Genomic DNA, 22,381 nt, shown 5'->3' with positions numbered 1-22,381 from the left:
AGAACTTCATATTTATAGGCGCTTGAGAAGATGACCGTTGGGCGCATTTAATGCTTTGCGTATTCCGTACAGCTTTGCATTTAATGTTTCACGCTTTTGTCAACTACCTCGAGCCTTGTTCACGCTGTGTCTACTGACGTTGCCTTTAATAGCTTCCAACGTTCCTTTTGTCAGTCAGTGTAGCCTGCCACCTGTACTTTCTTCTGATCCGATGTTTGTGAATATAATATTTGAATATCATCATAGTCAAACAGCTTGGTGCATAGCATCTTCTTGTCTTCTGACCTTGAAGTGCTTCTGAGCGTGATACCATGAGAACTTCAGTGCTTCTGCTTCTGATCTCAAGTTCTTCCGATGCTTTCATAGACCCATGTTCTGATTCTGCCTTGACCATCTTCTGATGTCTTGCCAGACCATGTTCTGATGTTGCATGCTGAACCTTCTGAGACAAAGCTTTTGAGCGCTGATTTGTGCATACTCTTTATATATTTCCTGAAATGGAAATTGCAATGTATTAGAGTACCACATTATCTCACACAAAATTCATATCCTTGTTATCATCAAAACTAAGAATATTGATCAGAACAAATCTTGTTCTAACAATCTCCCCCTTTTTGATGATGACAAAAACATATATAAATGATATGAATTTGCGATCAGAAAGAGCAGACGGCTAAAGACAAATTACACAGCTATAGCATAAGCATGTGAATATGTCTCCCCCTGAGATTAACAATCTCCCCCTGAGATGAATAATCTCCCCCTGAAATAAATACTCGAAGAACTTTAATAATAAAAGACTTCCCTGATTATTTCGGTAGAGACGATCACATAAGCTTATGTCTTATGATAATTCATAGCTTCTGACTTCTGCTTCCATTGGACAGCTTCAGAACTTGAATTTCTTTAGATCCCTAGAACACTCACAGCTTCTGATTCCTGCTTTCATTTAGGACAGCTTCAGAACTTGAATTTCTTTGATCTTCAGAACATTCACAGCTTCTGATTCCTGCTTCCATTTAGGACAACTTCAGAACTTGAATTTCTTTGATCTTCAGAACATTCACAGCTTCTGATTCATGCTTCCATTTAGGACAGCTTCAGAACTTGAGTTTTCTGGATCTTTAGAACATTCACAGCTTCTGATTTCTGCTTCCCTCGGATAGCTTCAGAGCTTTGAATTTCTTCTTACATCACTTCATGCTAGATTGTATCAGAACATTGTTGAATGTACCAGAGCATCATCAGAGCATCTCTACATCCTGAAATGTTACAGAACAAAACTAAACGACAAAAGTCAGCATGAATGAGTTAGAACATAAAATGTGTATCAGAACACAAAATATGTATCAGAGCCATATAAGCCATATAGAATATATCAGATCCAATAGACAATGTACCAGAGCAAATAGACAATGATTCTGATCATATTCTATTATCAGAATTTCTGATCATTCTTCCTTCTTGCTTCTGATTCTGAAGCTTCCTAGCACTCAGCTTGCTTCAAGAATCCAAGATCTTGATTCATTTTGTTGCTTCTTATGTTGATCTTGAATCTTTGATTCCTGCAACAACACAACTTAAAGAGTAGAACTTTACAAGTTCTGTTAGTAAAGCAACTGATTAAATCAAATCATTTATCACATATTTCTCCCCCTTTTTGTCATATCATCAAAAACATAAAAGATTCAGATAAAAACAAAAAGAAACACACGGAAGAAAAAAGATGATTTTCATTGAAGTTCAAACAGACAAGTACAGAAGTACACAAAGAGAAGGAAGATAAGATGCACAAAACAGATGCAACAAAAGCAAAAACAAAACAACAAAGACTCAATCTAAGATGACCCTAGCCTTGACAAGATCTTGGCCAGCATCTCTTGAACCCCATTGTTGTGCTCATTCTACTTCTCTATGAAAGCTCTAAACTAAGCATTGACTGAGCTTTGCTCTTTCTGGTTCTTCTGAAGAACTTCCAGAGTCCTTGCAAGACGGGAAGATTCATCAGAAGAAGCTTCACCGCTTCTAACCATAGGAATAGCATTGTGATCTGTAGCTTCCATAGATAGATCATTTGCAGGGATTTCCTCAACATGAATTGTTTCATCAACATGATCTTCTACATCTGCTTCTTGCATAGAAGCATCTCCATAATCTGCAGCTGGAATCTCAGAATCTCCATTCTCAAGTGCCTGAAGAATGGCAGCTAGATTCCTGGGAGCAGAAGGACCTTCAACTTCTGGTGGGTCAACAACATCTGGAATGACCAAGCTTGGGTCTTCCTTAGAAGGGTTTTCCCTCAGAAAGTCAAAGAGGGTTTTGAAATCCCCGAGCAGAACTGGATGTTGAGGTATCCAGACCATAATCTCCCTGCAAGGGTTGGCTTCCAATGCAGCAGCCAATCTTGCTACTTCCAATTCATCCACAAAGGGCTTTTCTTCTAAGGTATGTCTTCCTCTGAGACGGGCAAACCAGAAGTCTTCATAGCTTCTCAGAATTCCACGAGGCCGTGGAGCAGCTTCTACACAGGCTTCCTAAAGTTCTATAAATAGAGCATCTGATTCTTTGCGTAAGATCCTCCAGAACTTCCTCATAGCGACGTCATTCAGGCCAGAACTTTCAGCAATTCTGAGGGTGTCAAAGATACTTCTGAGATTCCTCTTTACTTTTTCAAAAATTACACCAATAGGGTAGACAAGGCGGGATTTTATTTTGGTTTTTGAAAAGGCAGGATTGGGGATGAAATAAGGTTGAGGTTCTCTATCCAATCTATAAGAAGATTCTGCTTCAGTATCAGAATCTAACACTACCACTTCAGCTTCAGGACGAGGCTTGGGAGTGTAGTTGCAATCACGGAGTAGCTGTTCAAGTGATGCAGAGGTTGGAAGATCAGAACCACTATGGTTGTTTTGAGAGGTAGAAGAAATGGGTTCAAAGTTGGCATGGGGAGGAGGTTGAGAGATGGAGATATTTGTGTGAGGTGGAAAGAGAGTTTGAAGGGGTGGTATATCCAGAACAGGATTGATGGTGGGTGGAGGAGAAGGAATGGTTACAGGAGAAGATGGAGGTGTAAGAACATGGACAGTTATAGGTGATTCTGATGTGTCTTTTTCTGGTTCAGGGATAGGGGCAACTGCTATTGGTGCAACTTCTGAAATACTAGCAGGAGTAGAATCAGGTTCAGAAATACATATACCTTTGGATGCTTTCTGAAGGGCTTTGACCACAGCCTCAGTCTTCTTCTGCTTCTTACTCTTCGGCTCTTCAACAATTTTTGTTTTGCCACTAGAGATTTCTTTCCTTCTGACGCTCGCCAGAACTTCCTGTTGATTCACAGCCTCTTGAACAACATTTTCTTCATCAGATTCTTGAAGAATCAACTTCCTTTTTCTGGTTTTCTTCTTCTCAACAACTTCAACAATCTCAGCATTGTTATTTGACTTCTTCTTCTTTTTCTCAGCTTCCTTCTTATTCTTCTCAAAATCAACAGAAACAGCCTTAACAACCTTTGCAATGACTTCTTCTGGGACCACTTCTTTCTCAGTGGTAGCAGCAGGATGATCAAACTTTCTTTTGGTCCTTTCTTCCTTCTTGTGATTTACTATAATTGGAGCACCTTTCTCTTGATCTTTAAGACTTTTATCCTCTTTTGTGACTTCAGATACCTAGTTCTGACTTCTGGTACCTCACTATTGAAGAAGGTTTCAAATTCAGCTAGAACTGGTTCTCTTCTGATTCTTGTTCCAGCAAGAGGTTGGGGAGTCTTAATGATAGCCTTAATCACCTTCATCTTCTTTAAAGTGAAAGCATTTAGACAGGCCCCAGTTGAGACAGCAAGGTCTTTGATAATACCTTCAGATTCCAGGTCCTCAACAATCTTGGAATGAACCAGAATATTTGAGATAATTCTACCAAACGGAATGATGGTACAAATTTTTTCTCTGAAGGCATTTCTGGACTCCTTCACAGCCTTCCACATATGGTTGAAGATAATGTAGATAGCATCAACCTTCTTCTTAGTGGCAATGCAGTACAGTATGTATTTTTGCTCATTGTTGATGAAGTCAGAAGCATGTGTCCCTTTCCTGTGATAGAAACACCCAAGAAGAATCTTGGTCCAGATTTTGTAGAGATCTCTCAAGTCTTTGACATTCTTTGTTTCATTTATGTCTGGGTAGAGAGTAGATAAAACATCTTTCCAATTTACCCTTTGATCGATTTCAAAAGCTCCCTCAGCGTTTCTTAGATCAAACATCATCCTTAGGATGTTCTCAGTCACTACCACAAATTTTCCATGGACGAAGGACAAGATTGATTTAGGGGCGACAACTGCATGTACCCAGAATTCCTTGACAAGGTCTGGGTAGACTGGTCCACAGAACTCAGCGAACAATGAAGTCCATCCTTGAAAAATTATATCTTCTTTGAGATGAAAATCGTGTTCTTCAATGTTATCAAAATCAACCATGAGTTCACATAGAACTTCTAATTTATCCTTAGGAATGGAGCACGCAACAACTGGAGTGAGTTCCTGATTTACTTCATCTTGAATATGGAGAAGAGTAGATGAACCAACATTTTGAGATGAAGAAGCAGCCATTGAAACAGAATGAACAACTAGGAAGAACAAATTCTGGGTTTTCAGTTAGGGTTTTAGAAACGACTAAGAAGGTTTCAAAAGAGAGTATGCAAGAAGAAAGAGGGACAAGGAGCGAAAAAGATATATGAGATGATTTGAAAATAATATATATAGATAAGGATTTAAAAAAATGAAATAAGATTAGAAAATGAACAGTTACAGAATCACGAGAAATCAATTTACATTAAATGATAAGTGTCGTTAGGTGAGAGAACGTGTTAAATGAAATGATTTAACACAGTTACCTAGGTCGGCGTCTTTTCAACTGCACGCTTTGTACTAATCGTACATACACGTGTTCACCATCAGATAATACATGACAGCTGTAAAATTTTGAATAGACTTTACGCCTTCTGATTCTGATCACTGCTTCTGATTGTCATTCTTAAGGAATGCCCTTGTTCTGATGGGATCATCTTTCTTTCCAAGGATCACATCTTCTGAATGAGCTGAGGCAAGTCTAGGTGATCTTCTGATAGTTGGTTCTTCAGAAATCCTAAGATTCTCTAAAGATGCAGCAACTTGATCTTCTGATCCATTGCTTCTGAGACTGCCAGCTTCTGCAGCTTTGCTTCTTGATTCTTCAACTTCTAATATATCAATATCAAAATCTGCAAAATTCTCAAACTGCTTTGGTTTTTCAAGACCAAGCTTATCATCAAACCTGATATTGATTGATTCTTCTACAATCAATGTTTCAGTATTGTATACTCTGTAGCCTTTAGAGCGTTCAGAATATCCAAGAAGGAAACATTTTTGTGCTTTGGAATCAAACTTACCAAGATGATCTTTAGTATTCAGAATAAAACATACACATCCAAAAGGATGGAAATAAGAAATGTTGGGCTTTCTGTTCTTCCACAATTCATAAGGAGTCTTATTTAGAATAGGTCTTATAGAGATTCTATTCTGAATATAACACGCAGTGTTTATTGCTTCTTCCCAGAAATGCTTAGCCATATTGGTTTCATTGATCATGGTTCTGGCCATTTCTTGTAGAGTCCTATTCTTTCGCTCTACAACTCCATTTTGCTGTGGAGTTCTAGGACAAGAGAAATCATGGGCAATACCATTTTCTTTGAAGAACTCCTCAAAGAATCTGTTCTCAAATTCGCCACCATGATCACTTCTGACCTTTATGATTTTACACTCTTTCTCAGATTGAATCTGAGTGCAGAATTCAAAGAACACTGAATGAGACTCATCCTTGTGTTTCAAGAACTTTACCCACGTCCAGCGGCTATAATCATCAACGATGACTAATCCATATTTCTTCCCTCTGACAGATGCTGTTTTGACTGGGCCAAACAGATCAATGTGCAAGAGTTCTAACGGCCTTGAGGTAGAAACAACATTCTTAGACTTGAATGCAGGTCTGGAGAACTTGCCCTTCTGACATGCTTCACAAAGAGCATCTGATTTGTATTTCAGATTTGGGAGTCCTCTGACCAGATTTAGTTTGTTAATCTGAGAAATCTTTCTCAAACTAGCATGACCTAATCTTCTGTGCCTGGCCCATTGCTCCTCAGAAACAGACATAAGACAAGTCACCTTCTGCTTCTCAAGATCAGAAAGATCAATCTTATAAATGTTGTTCTTCCTCTTGCCTGTAAATAGGATTGAGCCATCCTTCTGACTTACAGCCTTGCAAGACTTTTGATTGAAGATTATGTCATAACCATTGTCACTTAATTGACTTATGGACAATAAGTTATGCGTTAATCCTTCTACAAGAAGTACATTAGATATGGAAGGAGAGTTACCAAGACTTATGGTTCCAGAGCCAATGATTTTGCCCTTCTGATCTCCTCCAAACTTGACTTCTCCACCTGGTTTAAGCACCAGGTCTTGGAATGTAGACCTTATTCCCGTCATGTGTCGCGAACACCCAGAGTCCAGGTACCATGACATTTTGCTTTCTGTCCTCTTTGCCGCTAAGGATATCTGCAACAGAAATTATCTTCTCCTTAGGTACCCACAATTTCTTGGGTCCTTTCTTGTTAGTTCTCCTCAAGTTCTGATTGAACTTAGGTTTAGCAAAATATTTAACAGGAGGAACAACATGATATTCTTTAGGTTTGTCAGCATGATATTTCTTAGGATGTGTCACATGCTTCTTGGTGTGTGTTATGTGAAAACTTTGTGCATGTGAAGTGAGCCTAATATCATGTGTATGGCCATATTTGAACTGATCATACAATGGCATGTATGTGATCTTCAGATCATCAGTAGGTTCAAATTTATGTGAGGTATCACCCTCATAGCCAAAACCAAACCTTCTGTTTCCAGAAACACCATATATCATAGAAGCAAGATGACTTCTGCCAATACTTCTAGATAAGAACTTTCTGAAGCTCGAGTCATATTCTTTCAGAATATGATTCATGCTAGGAATGGATTTTTCTGTTTCAGAAGGAGATCCACTATCTTTGGATAGATTTAAAACTTTTTCCTTCAGTTCAGAATTTTCCAATTCCAGCTTCTTAGTTTCAAATTCAAACTGCTTTTTCAGCTTTTTGTATTTGATACTAAGATGAGCCTTGAGTTCCAGAAGTTCTGTTAAACTGGAAACTAACTCTTCTCTAGATAGTTCAGAAAATACCTCTTCAGAATCTGATTCTGATGTAGATTCTGATCCATCATCTTCTGTAGCCATCAGCACAAAGTTGGCTTGCTCTCCTTCAGAGTCTGATTCTGATTCTAATTCAGAATCATCCCATGTTGCCATAAGACCTTTCTTCTTATGAAACTTCTTCTTGGGATTCTCCTTCTGAAGTTTTGGACACTCGTTCTTGTAATGTCCAGGCTCACTGCACTCATAGCAGACAGCCTTCTTCTTGTCAGATCTTCTGTCACCAGAAGATTCTCCACGTTCAAATCTCTTTGAACTTCTGAAGCCTCTGAACTTCCTTTGCTTGCTCTTCCAGAGTTGGTTCACCCTTCTGGAGATCATGGACAGTTCATCTTCTTCTTCAGATTCTGATTCTTCAGGATCTTCTTCTCTAGCCTGAAAAGCGTTAGTGCATTTTTTTAATATTAGATTTTAATGCAATAGACTTACCTTTCTTCTGAGGCTCGTTTGCGTCCAGCTCAATTTCATGGCTTGTCAAGGCACTGATAAGCTCTTCCAAAGAAACTTCATTCAGATTCTTGGCAATCTTGAATGCTGTTACCATTGGACCCCATCTTCTGGGTAAGCTTCTGATAATCTTCTTTACATGATCAGCCTTGGTGTAGCCTTTATCCAGAACTCTCAATCCAGCAGTTAGAGTTTGAAATCTTGAGAACATCTTCTCAATATCTTCATCATCCTCCATCTTGAAGGCTTCATATTTCTGGATTAGAGCAAGAGCTTTAGTCTCCTTGACTTGAGCATTTCCTTCATGAGTCATTTTCAAGGACTCATATATGTCATGGGCCGTTTCCCTGTTAGATATCTTCTCATACTCAGCATGAGAGATAGCATTCAGCAAAACAGTCCTGCATTTGTGATGATTTTTGAAATCTTTCTTTTGATCATCAGTCATTTCGCTTCTCGAGAGCCTTACACCAGTAGCTTTAACAGGATGTTTGTAACCATCCAACAGAAGATCCCATAGATCAGCATCCAGACCAAGAAAGTAACTTTCCAGTTTATCTTTCCAATATTCAAAGTTTTCACCATCGAATATTGGTGGTCTAGTATAACCATTGTTACCATTGTATTGCTCAGCAAAGCCAGATGTAGATGCAGTTGGATTTGATTGAGATTCACCAGCCATCTTTTACTGAAGTGTTTTTCTCTTCCTGAATCTTTTCTAAACACGGTTAAGTGCTTGCACCTTAGAACCAGGCTCTGATACCAATTGAAGGATAGAAAAACACTTAGAAAGGGGGGGTTTGAATAAGTGTAGTCTAAAAACTTGAACGATAAAAACAATATGCACAGTTATTTTTATCCTGGTTCGTTGTTAACTAAACTACTCCAGTCCACCCCCACGGAGTGATTTACCTCACCTGAGGATTTAATCCACTAATCGCAACAGATTACAATGGTTTTCCACTTAGTCCACGACTAAGTCTTCTAGAGTATCCTGATCACAACCTGATCACTCCAGGAACAAATGCTTAGACACAAGCTAAGACTTTCTTAGAGTATCCTGACCACCACGTGATCACTCTAATTACAACTGCTTAGACACAAGCTAAGACTTCCTAGAGTATTCTGATCAACACTTGATCACTCTAGTTACTTACAAATTAATGTAACCAATTCTAAGAGTATTACAAATGCTTCTGAAAAGCTATAATCACAACAGTGATATTTCTCTTAACGTTTAAGCTTAATCTCACTAATATATTACAACAGCAATGTAGTAAGCTTTGATGAAGATGAAGTTTCTGAGCTTTGAATTTGAACAGCGTTTCAGCAAGTTAATTGTTAGCAAAAATCGTCCACCTTGCTTCTCATCAGAACTTCATATTTATAGGCGCTTGAGAAGATGACCGTTGGGCGCATTTAATGCTTTGCGTGTTCCGTACAGCTTTGCATTTAATGTTTCACGCTTTTGTCAACTACCTCGAGCCTTGTTCACGCTGTGTCTACTGACGTTGCCTTTAATAGCTTCCAACGTTCCTTTTGTCAGTCAGCGTAGCCTGCCACCTGTACTTTCTTCTGATCCGATGTTTGTGAATATAATATTTGAATATCATCAGAGTCAAACAGCTTGGTGCATAGCATCTTCTTGTCTTCTGACCTTGAAGTGCTTCTGCGCGTGATACCATGAGAACTTCAGTGCTTCTGCTTCTGATCTCAAGTTCTTCCGATGCTTTCATAGACCCATGTTCTGATTCTGCCTTGACCATCTTCTGATGTCTTGCCAGACCATGTTTTGATGTTGCATGCTGAACCTTCTGAGACAAAGCTTCTGACCGCTGATTTGTGCATACTCTTTATATATTTCCTGAAATGGAAATTGCAATGTATTAGAGTACCACATTATCTCACACAAAATTCATATCCTTGTTATCATCAAAACAAAGAATATTGATCAGAACAAATCTTGTTCTAACACCCAAGACACGTGGAAATCAATTGAAGACAAGCGCGACATGCAAAGAATGACGTGTCGGATGGAAGACAGTTGAACGTTGAAGACAGTTGTTTTACAAGTATTATATATAGGGATTCTAGTATTACGATTAATGGTGGCAAAAATCATTGTAAACTTCAATATACACTCAAAGTATCCACACACTAGCGAGAAACGAATTTTCTGAAGAAAATATATGTAATTGTCCACCCATTTACATTCCTTCAAATAAATTCTTTTTATTCTTTCTAAATTTATTTACGTCTTTTTACTCAGACCATCAATTCGACCCAGTCGAGTTGTTGTTTCTTTTTATTCTTACTTGCATTTTTTCTTAACAAAATCAACACTAGAGTCGTGACAATTTTAATGCACACTTTTTCCAAGAGAAATCACACAATATGCCTCAGAATTTACTAGTTTGGTCTTTCAAGCAATAAATTTAAAACCAAGTGATTGTTTACCAAAATCGTCGGTGAACAAAGTGGCACACCTAGAGGGACCTTTGCACGATTTCTTTTTCCTTTTTAAAAGCAGTGTATTGTTATCTTGTTGTTGAAAAAATGTTTTGTGCGTTTGGATTTGTATGTGATTGAGAAGTGGTAAAACTCTAGTCGAAATGGTCCGCTCTAGGAACACTTCACCCCAAAATATATAGGAAGTTCAGGAGAAACGGACTCGCACAAACATCCAATAGGCTTCCAGAAGTGGGAAAGTATCCACGCATAAAGGTCACGTCCAAGCATTATGGATTGGTTCGCCTTCTTGAGAAATGTCATCATAAGGTGCATTAAATGCCACTCATGTCTCTTCCTTTCTAACACTCAATCTAGACAAATCAATAGATGTCACTTCAATACTTGCACACTTCCCCAGACCTGCTAACATACATAAGCCATACAGGCATCTACGAATTTGCATATTCGACACTAAAGGACTTGCCTGCTACTTTAATCGCCCTACCTTGAAGGACTCGTCAGAAAGAGGGTTTCAACCCCCCAACGTCGTCCTCAGCCAGGGAAATCATCGTCATGCGATAGGCGCATTCAGGAAAGGAGAATGGTTTTAAAACATGTCACCCTTTTTTATGAAAAATCCCCCGTGCTTGAGGGACATTGTAGCGTCCTATTTGAAAAAGTCATAGATTAAGAAGCCCATAGCCTAAGAAGTGGGCCGCCTGGATAGAACTCATTGCAGCCGCCCATGCGGACCGCCCAACATGGTAGTTGAATGAGATAGAGTCCTTGTTGACTCCTAAAATATAGTCGGTCAATAATCTCCCAAAAAAAGGGGAGCGCTTAAAACCACGTTCAATGAGGCCATAAACCATAGGTCTTGAAGAACTCTTATAATACATTATCCCTCAAGGGGATAAAGGACAACTCTCAAACAACACTTACTTACGCACATTCAAACATAACCCAAACTGCAGCCTGCTTCGAGTAACCCTAGCAACATCATTCCAACCGCTCGTCTGTGAGCTAGCAGTGCCGCCCAACAGTAGGTTCTCTCACCTCACGTGAGTCGGTCCTTTAAACAGCCTCAAAAACAACGTATAGGGCTACTCGTTATCGTGATCTAGCCCTCACCCTCAAACGTGTAATATATCTACTTGAACCTCTGAATCTCTTTGCTCTTACAGAAAGAACATGCACACACTTTTACTTCTTTGAACAGTACATAATTGATATATCAATTGAACAGTATATCAATTGAATATATATATATATATATATATATATATATATATAACTGACTATATATTTTGAGAAATGGGAGATTGATAAGTGCAAATTGTATCTCTTTTTGTGTATAAGTTTTGTTGCAGTTATCTATTCTTTTTGACAATATCGTTTGAATAAATGTTGATTTGTTTGTAAATACGTTTACTTTACGGATAATTGTATTTTTGTGTAATTGTGTACCGTTTGATAGTTTTAATGTCTTTTTGTAGGTATTCTTGCATATTTGGAGTCTCGAGTAATAAAGTGTCGAAGGCACAGCTCCGGATGCGCATTTTGAAGAAATAAAGAGCCAAAGTTCTGTCAAACTCGCTAAGCGCAAAATCTAGCACGCTATGGCCTGGTTTTTGTTCCTCTGGAAGTAACTAAAGCTTCGCAAGCTCGCTTAGCCAGATCATTTTTTGTCGTTTAGTGTAAAATATCTGTGAATAGTGTACGGATTAGTGAAATCTCGCTTAGCGAGATCTGTCTGGCTTAGCGAGGTCTGCGAGTTCAGAATAGTATATATGTGGTAAAATCATATTTTCTTAGGTTTTATCATCTCTTCTTTGACAAAGTTGAGCTCTGGTCCATTTTTGATAGTTTAGAGGTTTAGGAAACACCATTGGGTGCTACATCATGTGAATTGGCTATGGATTTGTCTCGATTTCCTTATACGGTGAGAGTTTCTAGTTCATCTTCTTTCTTCCCTATGTTTCATTCCAATGGTAGGTTTGTATGTATATTTCTACTCTTATTGTATGTACATTTGTTGATCTTATGATCATTTATATATTTGCTTTACAAATCATCATTGGTGTTGATCTTGATCTTTTTGCTTAAATGCTTCGGGTTTGTGTTGTTTCAGACATGGACATCATAGATCTTGATTAGGAATGATATCTGTTAGTTTCTAGATTCCAGACATGGATCTAGGGCTAATAATCGTAGTGGATATCGAGTTTAATGCCTTCGTGTTGTTTGTGTCAGTTGGGAAATCGCTGATGTGAATAGCATCGTTGAGCTTTCGTCGGTGTTTCAGACATAGACACTGATGTGGCATCTCGATTGATGCCTGGTGATTTTGATGCGTATTGTGAGTGTGTTGTGATAAGATCTTCAGGTTTAAGTATTCGACAGGTAGAATAAAATGCAATCCCATAACTATTTCTCTTAGACTATTGAAATTGTTTATTTGTTTTTATTTACTTTTTCCGCATTTTCTTTACGCACCCATTCATGAAACTTAGAACGCGAGATAGTCGAACGACAGTTTTTCTCACCAATCTCTGTGGACTAAAATACGATATAACCTATATCACCCGGTAATAAATAATACATATTACTTTTTGCTTGCCGCTCTACCGCTTCAGCAGAGATGTTTTTAATATTAATTATCAATTGGGAGATTTTTATAATAATGATTATTAAGATAATAATGATTTTTTCAATTAGGAGATTTCAACATTTTTTGTTGGGAAAATTTTGCGAGGATGACACATCAGCATGAGGCTATTTTGTCTAGAGTTGTCATCATGACAACCTTAGATTTATATTAAGTAGATTATAGGGAGAATAGTTTTTTAATTGACCGACTTCTTCTATCATTTATTGTGGGAACACGTCACTGCCCATATTTTATAAAGCGGGTGGATGATAATTCAATTTGATGGCCCAAGCCCAAATCAGGTGATTTATGGCATATTTCGGGCGACCTGCGTCACAATTTTGGGGAACCTATAACCCTTCTTGTATGCTCGCCCGAGACTCATGTGTTTTCTTTATTCTTCTTTTTTTATGGACATTTTTTCTTAGGCCAATACAATTGTTCTATTACACACTCTGTACCGGCTTTGACTAATATGCATAAGGATTTTACTTATGCACCATGCATAAGCCTACATAAGCCATTGGATCATGTTTTTAATCCAGTATTGAGTATTGAGTATTGAGTGGTGAGTATTGAGTATTGAGTATTGAGTAATAACAATTGATGTCTAGAATTTGATCTAATGATCCAAGGGTCCATAATAATCTATGCATGGTGCATAGATTTTTATCTATGCACGGTAACTGCACCCCTCCGTACCCATTTAGAGAAGGAGTGGACGAGAAGAAGACGTAACTTTTGAAATATCATACATGGAAATTTTGCCACTTGTATTCGGTATTGTTCTTTTATAGTGTGTTTAGATGGGGTTATTAGAAAGTTTTAAGGAATTCAAAATTCTAAGCAATTTCAATGATTTAATAGAAATCCATTTATTTTTTTAATTCTTTTGTTTGGATGGAGCATTAAAATTATTCATTGTTAAATTTTGTGGGTCATTTTATAAATATTAAAACTTTTGAGGCAAATTTAAAATGAAAAATAGAGACCAATTTGTAATTTTTAAAATTTGAAGAAACCAATTCATAAGATTTGAAAATTATTAAGGACTTATTTATAATTTTTGAAAATTTTGAGGAAAATTTTGAAATTTTCATAAAATATGTGAATCATCTTGTAAAATATTTGAAAAAATTAATAATAAATAAGTTAACATTCGCATTATATAGAATGAATGAGCAATTTCAATTTTTTATTTTTTTATCATTTCAAATTCCTTAAGGGTCTGTTTGGTAAAAATAGCGGTTGACTGATAAGTTAGCTGATAGCTTATAGCTTATGACTGATGGCTTATAGCTTATAGCGGATGGTTAAGATTGATAGATTATAAGTTAACTGAAGTGTTTGGTAAAATTAGCGGTTAAATTAACTTATAAATGTAATGACATAAAAGATATTTAATATATAATTATTTTATTTTAAATTAAAATAAATTTTAAGGGTTAAAAATGAATTTTAATTAAAATAGTAAGGATAAAAAAATAATAAGCTATAAGACATAAGCTAAAACGCTATTTGAAATAGCGTCTGGAAAATAAGCTATAAGCTAGTAAAATAAGCTATAAGCTCGTGATGAAAAGACCGTTACCAAACGGGTCTAAATTATCATACGAGCTTATAAGACATAAGACATAAGCTATAAGCTCGAAAAGAGGTCTTCCCAAACAGAGCCTAAATTTACTTTGAATAAAATATTTTATAAATTTATATTATTGTAACAATTTTTTATTTTATATTCAAATAATAAATTTTGGTCAAATCATTTTAAATTCTCTTAAAAAAAATTTTTTTTTAAATATTTCATCCAAAACACTCAAAAGCTTATATAAAAACATTAATGTTATTTTTAGAAAAGACAAGTTCACTTCAATGTAAATGTCTTTTTTTTTTCGGCTTTATAGCTTTTTGGTTTCTATAAAAAAGGGGTCCTATTAATTCAGAATTGTGAACTTAAATATGAACACTGGCCAAACATTGTTACCATCAGAAATTCTTTTGGTCTTGCCCCAAAATTTTTTTATGAATACTGATCAAACATTGTTAACAGCAATAATTTAGCTCTCTTAACTAACACTTAGATCCGCCCCTGCTTCCAATTAACTTAAATGTCATAAATTACATTTTAGATTTTTTTTTATGCTTCTAATTAAACTATAATACATTTAACATATATTAGTTTCTAATAAAATACTTTGTATAGTTACTTTGTCATTATTCCATGTCTCATTATTATTGAATATTAGAAAATTAAAAATTCTTTATATCTCTATTATTACTATTGTTTGTCTTTGAGTTTACATATATCTCAAAAATTGAGAATTTCTTTATCCACCTCCCTATCTTTTTGGTCACTTCTGATGAAAAATCCAAAATACCCTCACTTCGAAAATGCACTTCCGAAACGTTTTTTTTTTTCAAAATTTGTCTTATTTCGGAAATGCACTTCCGAAAACACGACAAAAAAGGTGTTTTCGGAGATGCATTTCCGAAAATACCCCTTTTTTGAGTTTTCGGAGATGCATTTCCGAAAACACCTTTTTTTTTGGGGGGGTGTCTTCGGAGATGCATATCCGAAATATTCCAAAACCAAATTGGTCTTGGAATGTTTCGGATATACCCTTCCGAAAGAATTCAATAATTATTATAATTATTAAAAAATTAAAATCAAGGTGAACCAATACAATTAATAGGTATAAAATCAAGGTGATCAATAAAATGAAGGTGAATCAATAAAATCAAGATGAATCAAAATTTCTAAACAATTTTAAAGTTAAAAATGATTTTATTAACTTATATAAATCAAAAACATTTTAATTTCATAAGTAAATTTTGAATTATATAAAATTAAATATAAAAATTTATTCATTAAATAAAATTAAGACAAAATCAGAATAGAAATATATAAATATATAATAATAATTATTAATTTTGTAAGTGAAATATATAAATATATAATATATAAATATATAATAATTAATATATAAATATATAATAATTATTATAAATTAAAACACATATTTTTTTAATATATAATAATTTTTATAAATATATAATAATGATTATAATTATTATATAAATATATAAATTAAAACACTCATTTTTTTAATTTTTTTATAAATACATAATAATTATTATAAATATATAAATATATAAATAAAAATTATAATTCATTTTGTAAGTGAAATTATTTTAGTTTTTTTAATTAAAATTATTTTAAATTTTAAAATATGAATCAGAATAGAAATATATAATAATTATTGTTCATAACTCATAAATTATATCAAAATATATAGTTATTATTATTCATTACTTATAAATTATATCAAATGTATGATATATGAATTAATTAATATCCTACAATTAATTTTTGGAATTTTTAGATTTTTTTTTGTTTTTTCGGAGATGCATCTCCGAATTAATCAAAATCATAATTTTTGAGATTTTTTCGGAAATACACTTTCGAAGTCTGGAAAAATTTAGAAAAAAAAATATTTCGGAAATGCATTTCCGAAACAGGGGTAAAGTGGGGTTTTCGCTAGGGGTGACCCCGATAAGGAGGTGGGTAAAGAAATTTTCCAAAAATACTCACAATAATCAAATGACCTTGTGTTTGCCAAGAATTTATATATCCAAATTCCAAATTCCAAATAAAATTTTCATTACATAAAAACATCTATATAAATATACAGGTTAGTCGCATGAATGTAATTATGCATGATATTATACAAAAGAATTAATGAATGAAACCCGATAGCCCAAGGCCAAAGAGAGAAAGATACAAGCATCATCATTCACTCCATCATGATTCTGAATTCTTCAAAATTAAGCACTCCATCTCCATTCAAATCAAACCTTCCAATCATCAATTTACATTCATCAATAGACTTTGAATCTCCCAATTTTTTCAACATCCTCTTCAAACTCTTTGGTGTGATGAATCCACACCCTTCATTGTCATACATTTCAAATGCTTCCTTCAAATCCTTCAATCTCTCATCCTCGTTCACTGATTCCATAAACGTTATCAAATCCTCCAAACTCAATAAGCCATCACCATCCGAATCCAATGACTCGATTGCAATTTCTGCTTCATTCAATTGAAAATCTCCACTAATCTTCGTCATTCGACTCCTTAACTCTGTCAGCGAAATCTTTCCGTCACCGTCTTCATCAAAGTAACTAAGAACACGCTCAAATTCCATCATGTCCCTCCTCATGTTAATTGTATATTCTTCACAACAAAGAAACCCTAAAACTGGAATAAGTTAATACAATTTGAACTATACAAAGTGAAGTTGAATTATAACAAAGTAATATATACTCTAATAGATTAACGAAAATACAGGAATGATTATGGTTATGAAGACGATGTAATATTTGTGTTGGCAATATTGGATGAAACAATTGATGGTATGGTATGGAGTATATATAGTATGAGAATTATGAAGGCGTGTTAAGTAAATTTATAGAAGATTGATTGATTGTGCAAGCAAGTTGGTGGGAGTGTTCGAGGAAGAGAGAAACGGCATTAACGTCACGGCTGTGCAAATTTCGTTTGGTGAGAGAAAGTGCGACTTGAGAGAAGAGAGAGAAAATGGATAACGCGGGCCAGGACAATTATGCTGACTTTGTTATTTTATTATTTCATTTATTTTTAATGTTGGTGGAGTAGTGAATGGCAAATGGCAGAGCCGCCCCACGAGTATCCAAACGCGTCGGCACCACCGTAGTCGCACGGTGGATACACTGCCATCATGCATTGTCAGCATAAGTTGTTTATTTATCCGTATTGGAAAGGTGTGTTGTGCATTTAAATGGTTTATTATTTAGAGTTTATATATCTACTATATACTTCATTTGATCGTCATTTAATTTCAAAAAATTAATATTTCAATTTGACAAAATATATCTTATAAAATTGATGTATATGAAATAGAAAATAAAGTTGAGTCGAAGGTGGTCGACGTACAAGGTCTTCAGATATAATGATAGAAGTCTATGACGATTAAAGAGAGATATATTTATAAGATTAACATTTCAATGATGAAATCAGCGATAGAGAGAGATGGAATCGTGCAAGTGTGATAGAGAGTAATGTTTAGGCGTGACTTATGGTTACTCTTATATAGGAGAGACGATTAAAACTGTTCCTGGTTGCCCCGACATGGATTGCAGACGACCATTGGATGCAAATTTACAATGGAGATGTGGACAAAAGTTTTACTCTTATGTAATGTTTTAGAGCAACGGTATACATGTTTTCCATATGGTAAACGTTTCGGTTGGATTGGGCCTCTGAAGTGAGAAGGTCTTATTGGACCAAGGGTAACCCAAAACATTTGTACCCCAAGTTCTTGCTACAACTATTAGAGTGAAGAATGTAGATGTTAGAATATGTGAGACTGGTCCCAACATGAGTTTCGCTAAGGAGATAGGTCCACTGAGAGGTTGTCTTGAGAAATAGATGAGGCTATGTTGCGATGCTCAAGAGCAGGTGGCATCAAGAACATGTGTATTTAATGCCCACCTTGTCATTAAAACAATGATTTGCAGAAGGCCATTGTGTGTCATCACCACCTAAGATAAGGAGATAACACGTTTAGAGCACTTGATTGCACTTGAGTCTCATTACAAAATTGAGGCCACTTGACGGTTAGTCATGGCTTTTGATTTTCCCTCAACTTTTTAATATTGATCTTGGCATTCTTCATGTTTATAAATAGAGAGACTGAAGTTAATTTCTTCTTTTCAACTTCATGTGTCTTCAAACGCTATCAATTTTCATCCTCTCTTTGCGATTTCAGTCAATGTTGTTGAAAATTTTCCTTAGTTCACATTCTATGTTCTTCATTGCCTTATTCTTTGTCCTTTAGAACCTACAAGATTATTGTTGCAACTTTTTGGGCTTCAACTTTGCATCCTTCATTACTTTGTTCTTCGCTCTTTGGAATCTGCAAGGATATTTAAGGTACCTATTTTTAACCTTTTTATTTCCATTAGCTTTCAAACTTAAGGCTACTTAGGAAACCCAGATAATCCCTTTATCGACTTAGGTAGTGTTATGAACCAATCATACAATCGAATAAGACTAGCCTAATTCAAAGGACCAATTCATATATTTGTCCGCTCAAGATTGACGTACATTTAGACCACCACAAAGAATATGTCCACTAGAGTAAGGCATAACACCCATCTCAATTGTTGGAATTAATATGTTGGACTTTTGTATTTCGCATTGCATTAATCGGGGGTAGTTCTAACCACTGTCTGTATAGAAGCATGGTTTTCTGCCACACTAAGGTGATATTCATTTTATACTTGCAAGTTGTATCTCTCTAACCTCATTGAATTATGAATTGGAGTGTTAATCTTGTAGGTACACCCTCTATCTACCCATTGAAGACTCTCACCTGCATATCAGACAGACTCCATGATAGACTCCCTCAACACATCATAGATTTTCTATTCCAAATTGGAATATTTGTGCCTTGTATGAGCATCATTTCTTGATTCTCTTGAAATTACACGTCAAAATCCTCTAATCTCCTTCATTGAGCCACTACAATGATTCTTGTAAACTGATTCGATAACTACAAATTTCCATAATGGTAGCTTCAAAAGCAACTCGTTCAGTCGTTCATCTTAACGTTGTTCCTATACTCGACATTGTTGTGTCGGTCATATGATTTGAACAGCCACTATCATATTTTGGATTTGAGTTGTCAAGCATATATGCATTACAATTTAAATTATTTGACCTTTAGTACACAATTCTTTTTTGGTCCTGTTTTAGGCCGGCCAAAGGCCCAAATAGCTAAGGCTCAATTCTCCACAAATCCATTCCACTTTACCCAAATTAGTTCACATGCAAAAGCAAGATACATTCTCTGATCTTCATTTTTTACTACACTCATCTTGAATCTTAAACTGACTCGGGTGTTAGAGTGCTAACCATGGAGGTCAACCCTGCATCGCCGGGAGAGAGATCAACAGTGCCATTTCAAGATCATCAGTTCTCCAACTACATCCATTCTTGGTTTCTAAACGGAACAAACCGTTTAGTGTTCTAGTAGATTTAAGTTGGCTCAAGTCATTATATTTAAATTTGTTTGACCACTTTAAATCTTTTAGTTTTACCGATTGTACATCGGAGATTATCTTCAATTCTTGGAGGTGGCTCAATTCGTTTTATAAACGGGTAGACTCTTGTAATTTTTATCATTGAAATATCCTTCCGCTCTCGTGTTTTGAGGCTTAGGAGCTTTCCTTGTGTATTCGGGGCGGAGTAACCCTTTTACTCCCCATCAATCTATTGCTTATTAAAAAAAAACTTAAAAACAATAATTGCATTTATAAAAAATTTAGAATTGATTTTAGGTTTATAAAAAAAGAAACAGATTTATTATATGATGATTTGTTATTATCTAGAAAAGATTCAAATTTTCTCTTTCTTTAATGAATTTATTAAGTGAATTTTAAATCATCATTTTTATTTTTCAAAACATCACATTGATCCGACTTGGTAGATTCAACTAAGACTTCGTGAGAAGAGGAAAAGTTTTAAATTAAAATATTTTGTCTCTTTGTAAGACTTTATAATTTTTCAAATAAAATTTTATTTTGAAATTCAAGGGAAGAAATTGTGATTTTAGAGGTAGAGCCAAGATGTTTTAATTTACTTGTTTTTTTATTAAATTTCTTAAAAATGTGAAATAAATCATATTAAGAAAAATGTGAAGTTACCTTCTTCATGATCTATCGTGAGACATAAGTTAGATTCTTCATCATCTAAAGATTTCATGTTATTGTCATCTCAAGGGATGTAAATTTTCTTTGCTTCTTTTTAAGGTTTCTTGAATTTTCTTTGATTTTGGTTTCTTCTTTGTTTTTGAGGGCAATTTGATCATGTGTCATTTCTTTCCACTTTTAGAGCATGTAGGAATGAATGAGGATCTTCCTTCGTTCCTTTGCTAATCATCTTGTTGTTTTTAAAATTTTGAAGTTTATTTTTCGTACCTTAGAAATTTCTTAAATTTTCTAGACATGAAGTTCATGTCTTTATCATTGTTCACTTGACCGTCTTCATCTTCTAACTCCATGTTTTTGACATTTGTAATTTTCAGACTAAAATTTTTCTTCTTCTTGTCACCTTCATCATCCCCATTCACCTAACCGCTTTAACTCCGTCTCGTGTTCTTGTAAATTATTAAATAATGTAGTTAAACCCATTAAAGACAAGTCTTTAGATCCTTAAATCACAATGATTTTAGGTTACCAATTACGGTTTAAAGATCTAAAAACTTTTACAATCAAATTCTCATTTTGAAATATTTTTCCAAAATTATCATGTAATTCACACAATGAATGAATCGTTTTACATATCATAAATATTTTCTTTAGGTTTCACTAATACAATTTTTTATATGTTATCTATTTTTTTCTGCATTTTTTTACTTTTCGATCACAATCTTTGCACACATAATCTGCCAACAACAAATTAGATAAAACAGAATAAGAAAGCTTCACGATCTTCATGATATCTTTATGAGAGACAACTAATTTTACAACAACTAACAAAAAAAGCACAAAATTCCTTTTTAGAAGAAATTTTTATCTTTATTTAAACCAAGATATCATTCCACGTCCCATTATTATTGAGTGCTAGAAAATCAATATGCAAATTATACTTTGTTTTTGCTTAATGCTTATGTTCCATTTTACATTTATTTTAAAAATACAAACAAAAATTAAAAGAGATTGTATTTGACATAAAAATTTAGAGGTTGGATTTGACATAAGAATTTAGAGGTTGAAACATGATTTGTCATTGCATGTAAATGTACATATGAGTCGCCTAAATGTAATTAGATACAATAATACAAAAGAATGAATGAAATCACACCAGCCTATAGACACAGACACAGCAACATTATAGAATCAGAGTCATCTCATCATAATTCTGAATTCATCAAAACTAAGCACACCATCCCCATCCAAATCAAACCTTCCAATCATCAATTTGCATTCATCAATGGTCTTAGAAGAATCTCCCAATTTTTTCAACATTCTCTTCAAACTCTTTGGTGTTATGAACCCACACCCTTCATTATCATACATTTCAAATGCTTCTTTCAAATCCTTCAGTTTTTCATCCTCACTCACTGATTCCATAAGCATTATCAAATCCTCCAAAGTCAATAAACCATCACCGTCAGAATCCAATGACTCAATTGCAATTTCTGCTTCATTCAATAGAAAATCTCCACTAATCTTCGTCATTCTACTCCTTAACTCTGTCAGCGAAATCTTTCCGTCGCCATCTTCATCAAAGTAAGTAAGAACACGCTCAAATTCCATCACGTCCCTCCTCATGTTAATTATATATTCTTCGCAACAAAGAAACCCTAAAACTGGAATAAGTTAATGCAATTTGAACTATACAAAGTGAAGTTGAATTATAACAAAGTAATATATACTCTAATAGATTAACGAAAATACAGGAACGAATATGGTTATGAAGATGATAAAATATTTGTGTTGGCAATATTGGAATTGATGG

General features: G+C 34.8%; 1 protein-coding gene across 1 annotated transcript; it reads right to left on the bottom strand.

The window, feature by feature from the left end:
* Window positions 1-16,413: 16,413 nt before the first annotated feature.
* LOC131625214 (putative calcium-binding protein CML19) lies at window positions 16,414-22,381 on the bottom strand. Its single transcript, XM_058896103.1, has 2 exons — window positions 21,803-22,381; window positions 16,414-17,031 (listed from the first exon to the last, which is right to left on the bottom strand). The coding sequence occupies exons 1-2, from the start codon at window positions 22,192-22,194 to the stop codon at window positions 16,614-16,616; spliced, it is 810 nt and encodes a 269-aa protein (XP_058752086.1). The 5' UTR covers window positions 22,195-22,381; the 3' UTR covers window positions 16,414-16,613.

The sequence above is a fragment of the Vicia villosa genome, unplaced genomic scaffold, assembly GCF_029867415.1.
Source record: "Vicia villosa cultivar HV-30 ecotype Madison, WI unplaced genomic scaffold, Vvil1.0 ctg.000195F_1_1_1, whole genome shotgun sequence".
NCBI classification, from domain to species: Eukaryota; Viridiplantae; Streptophyta; class Magnoliopsida; order Fabales; family Fabaceae; genus Vicia; species Vicia villosa.
This window is presented reverse-complemented; position numbering and strand designations above follow the sequence as displayed.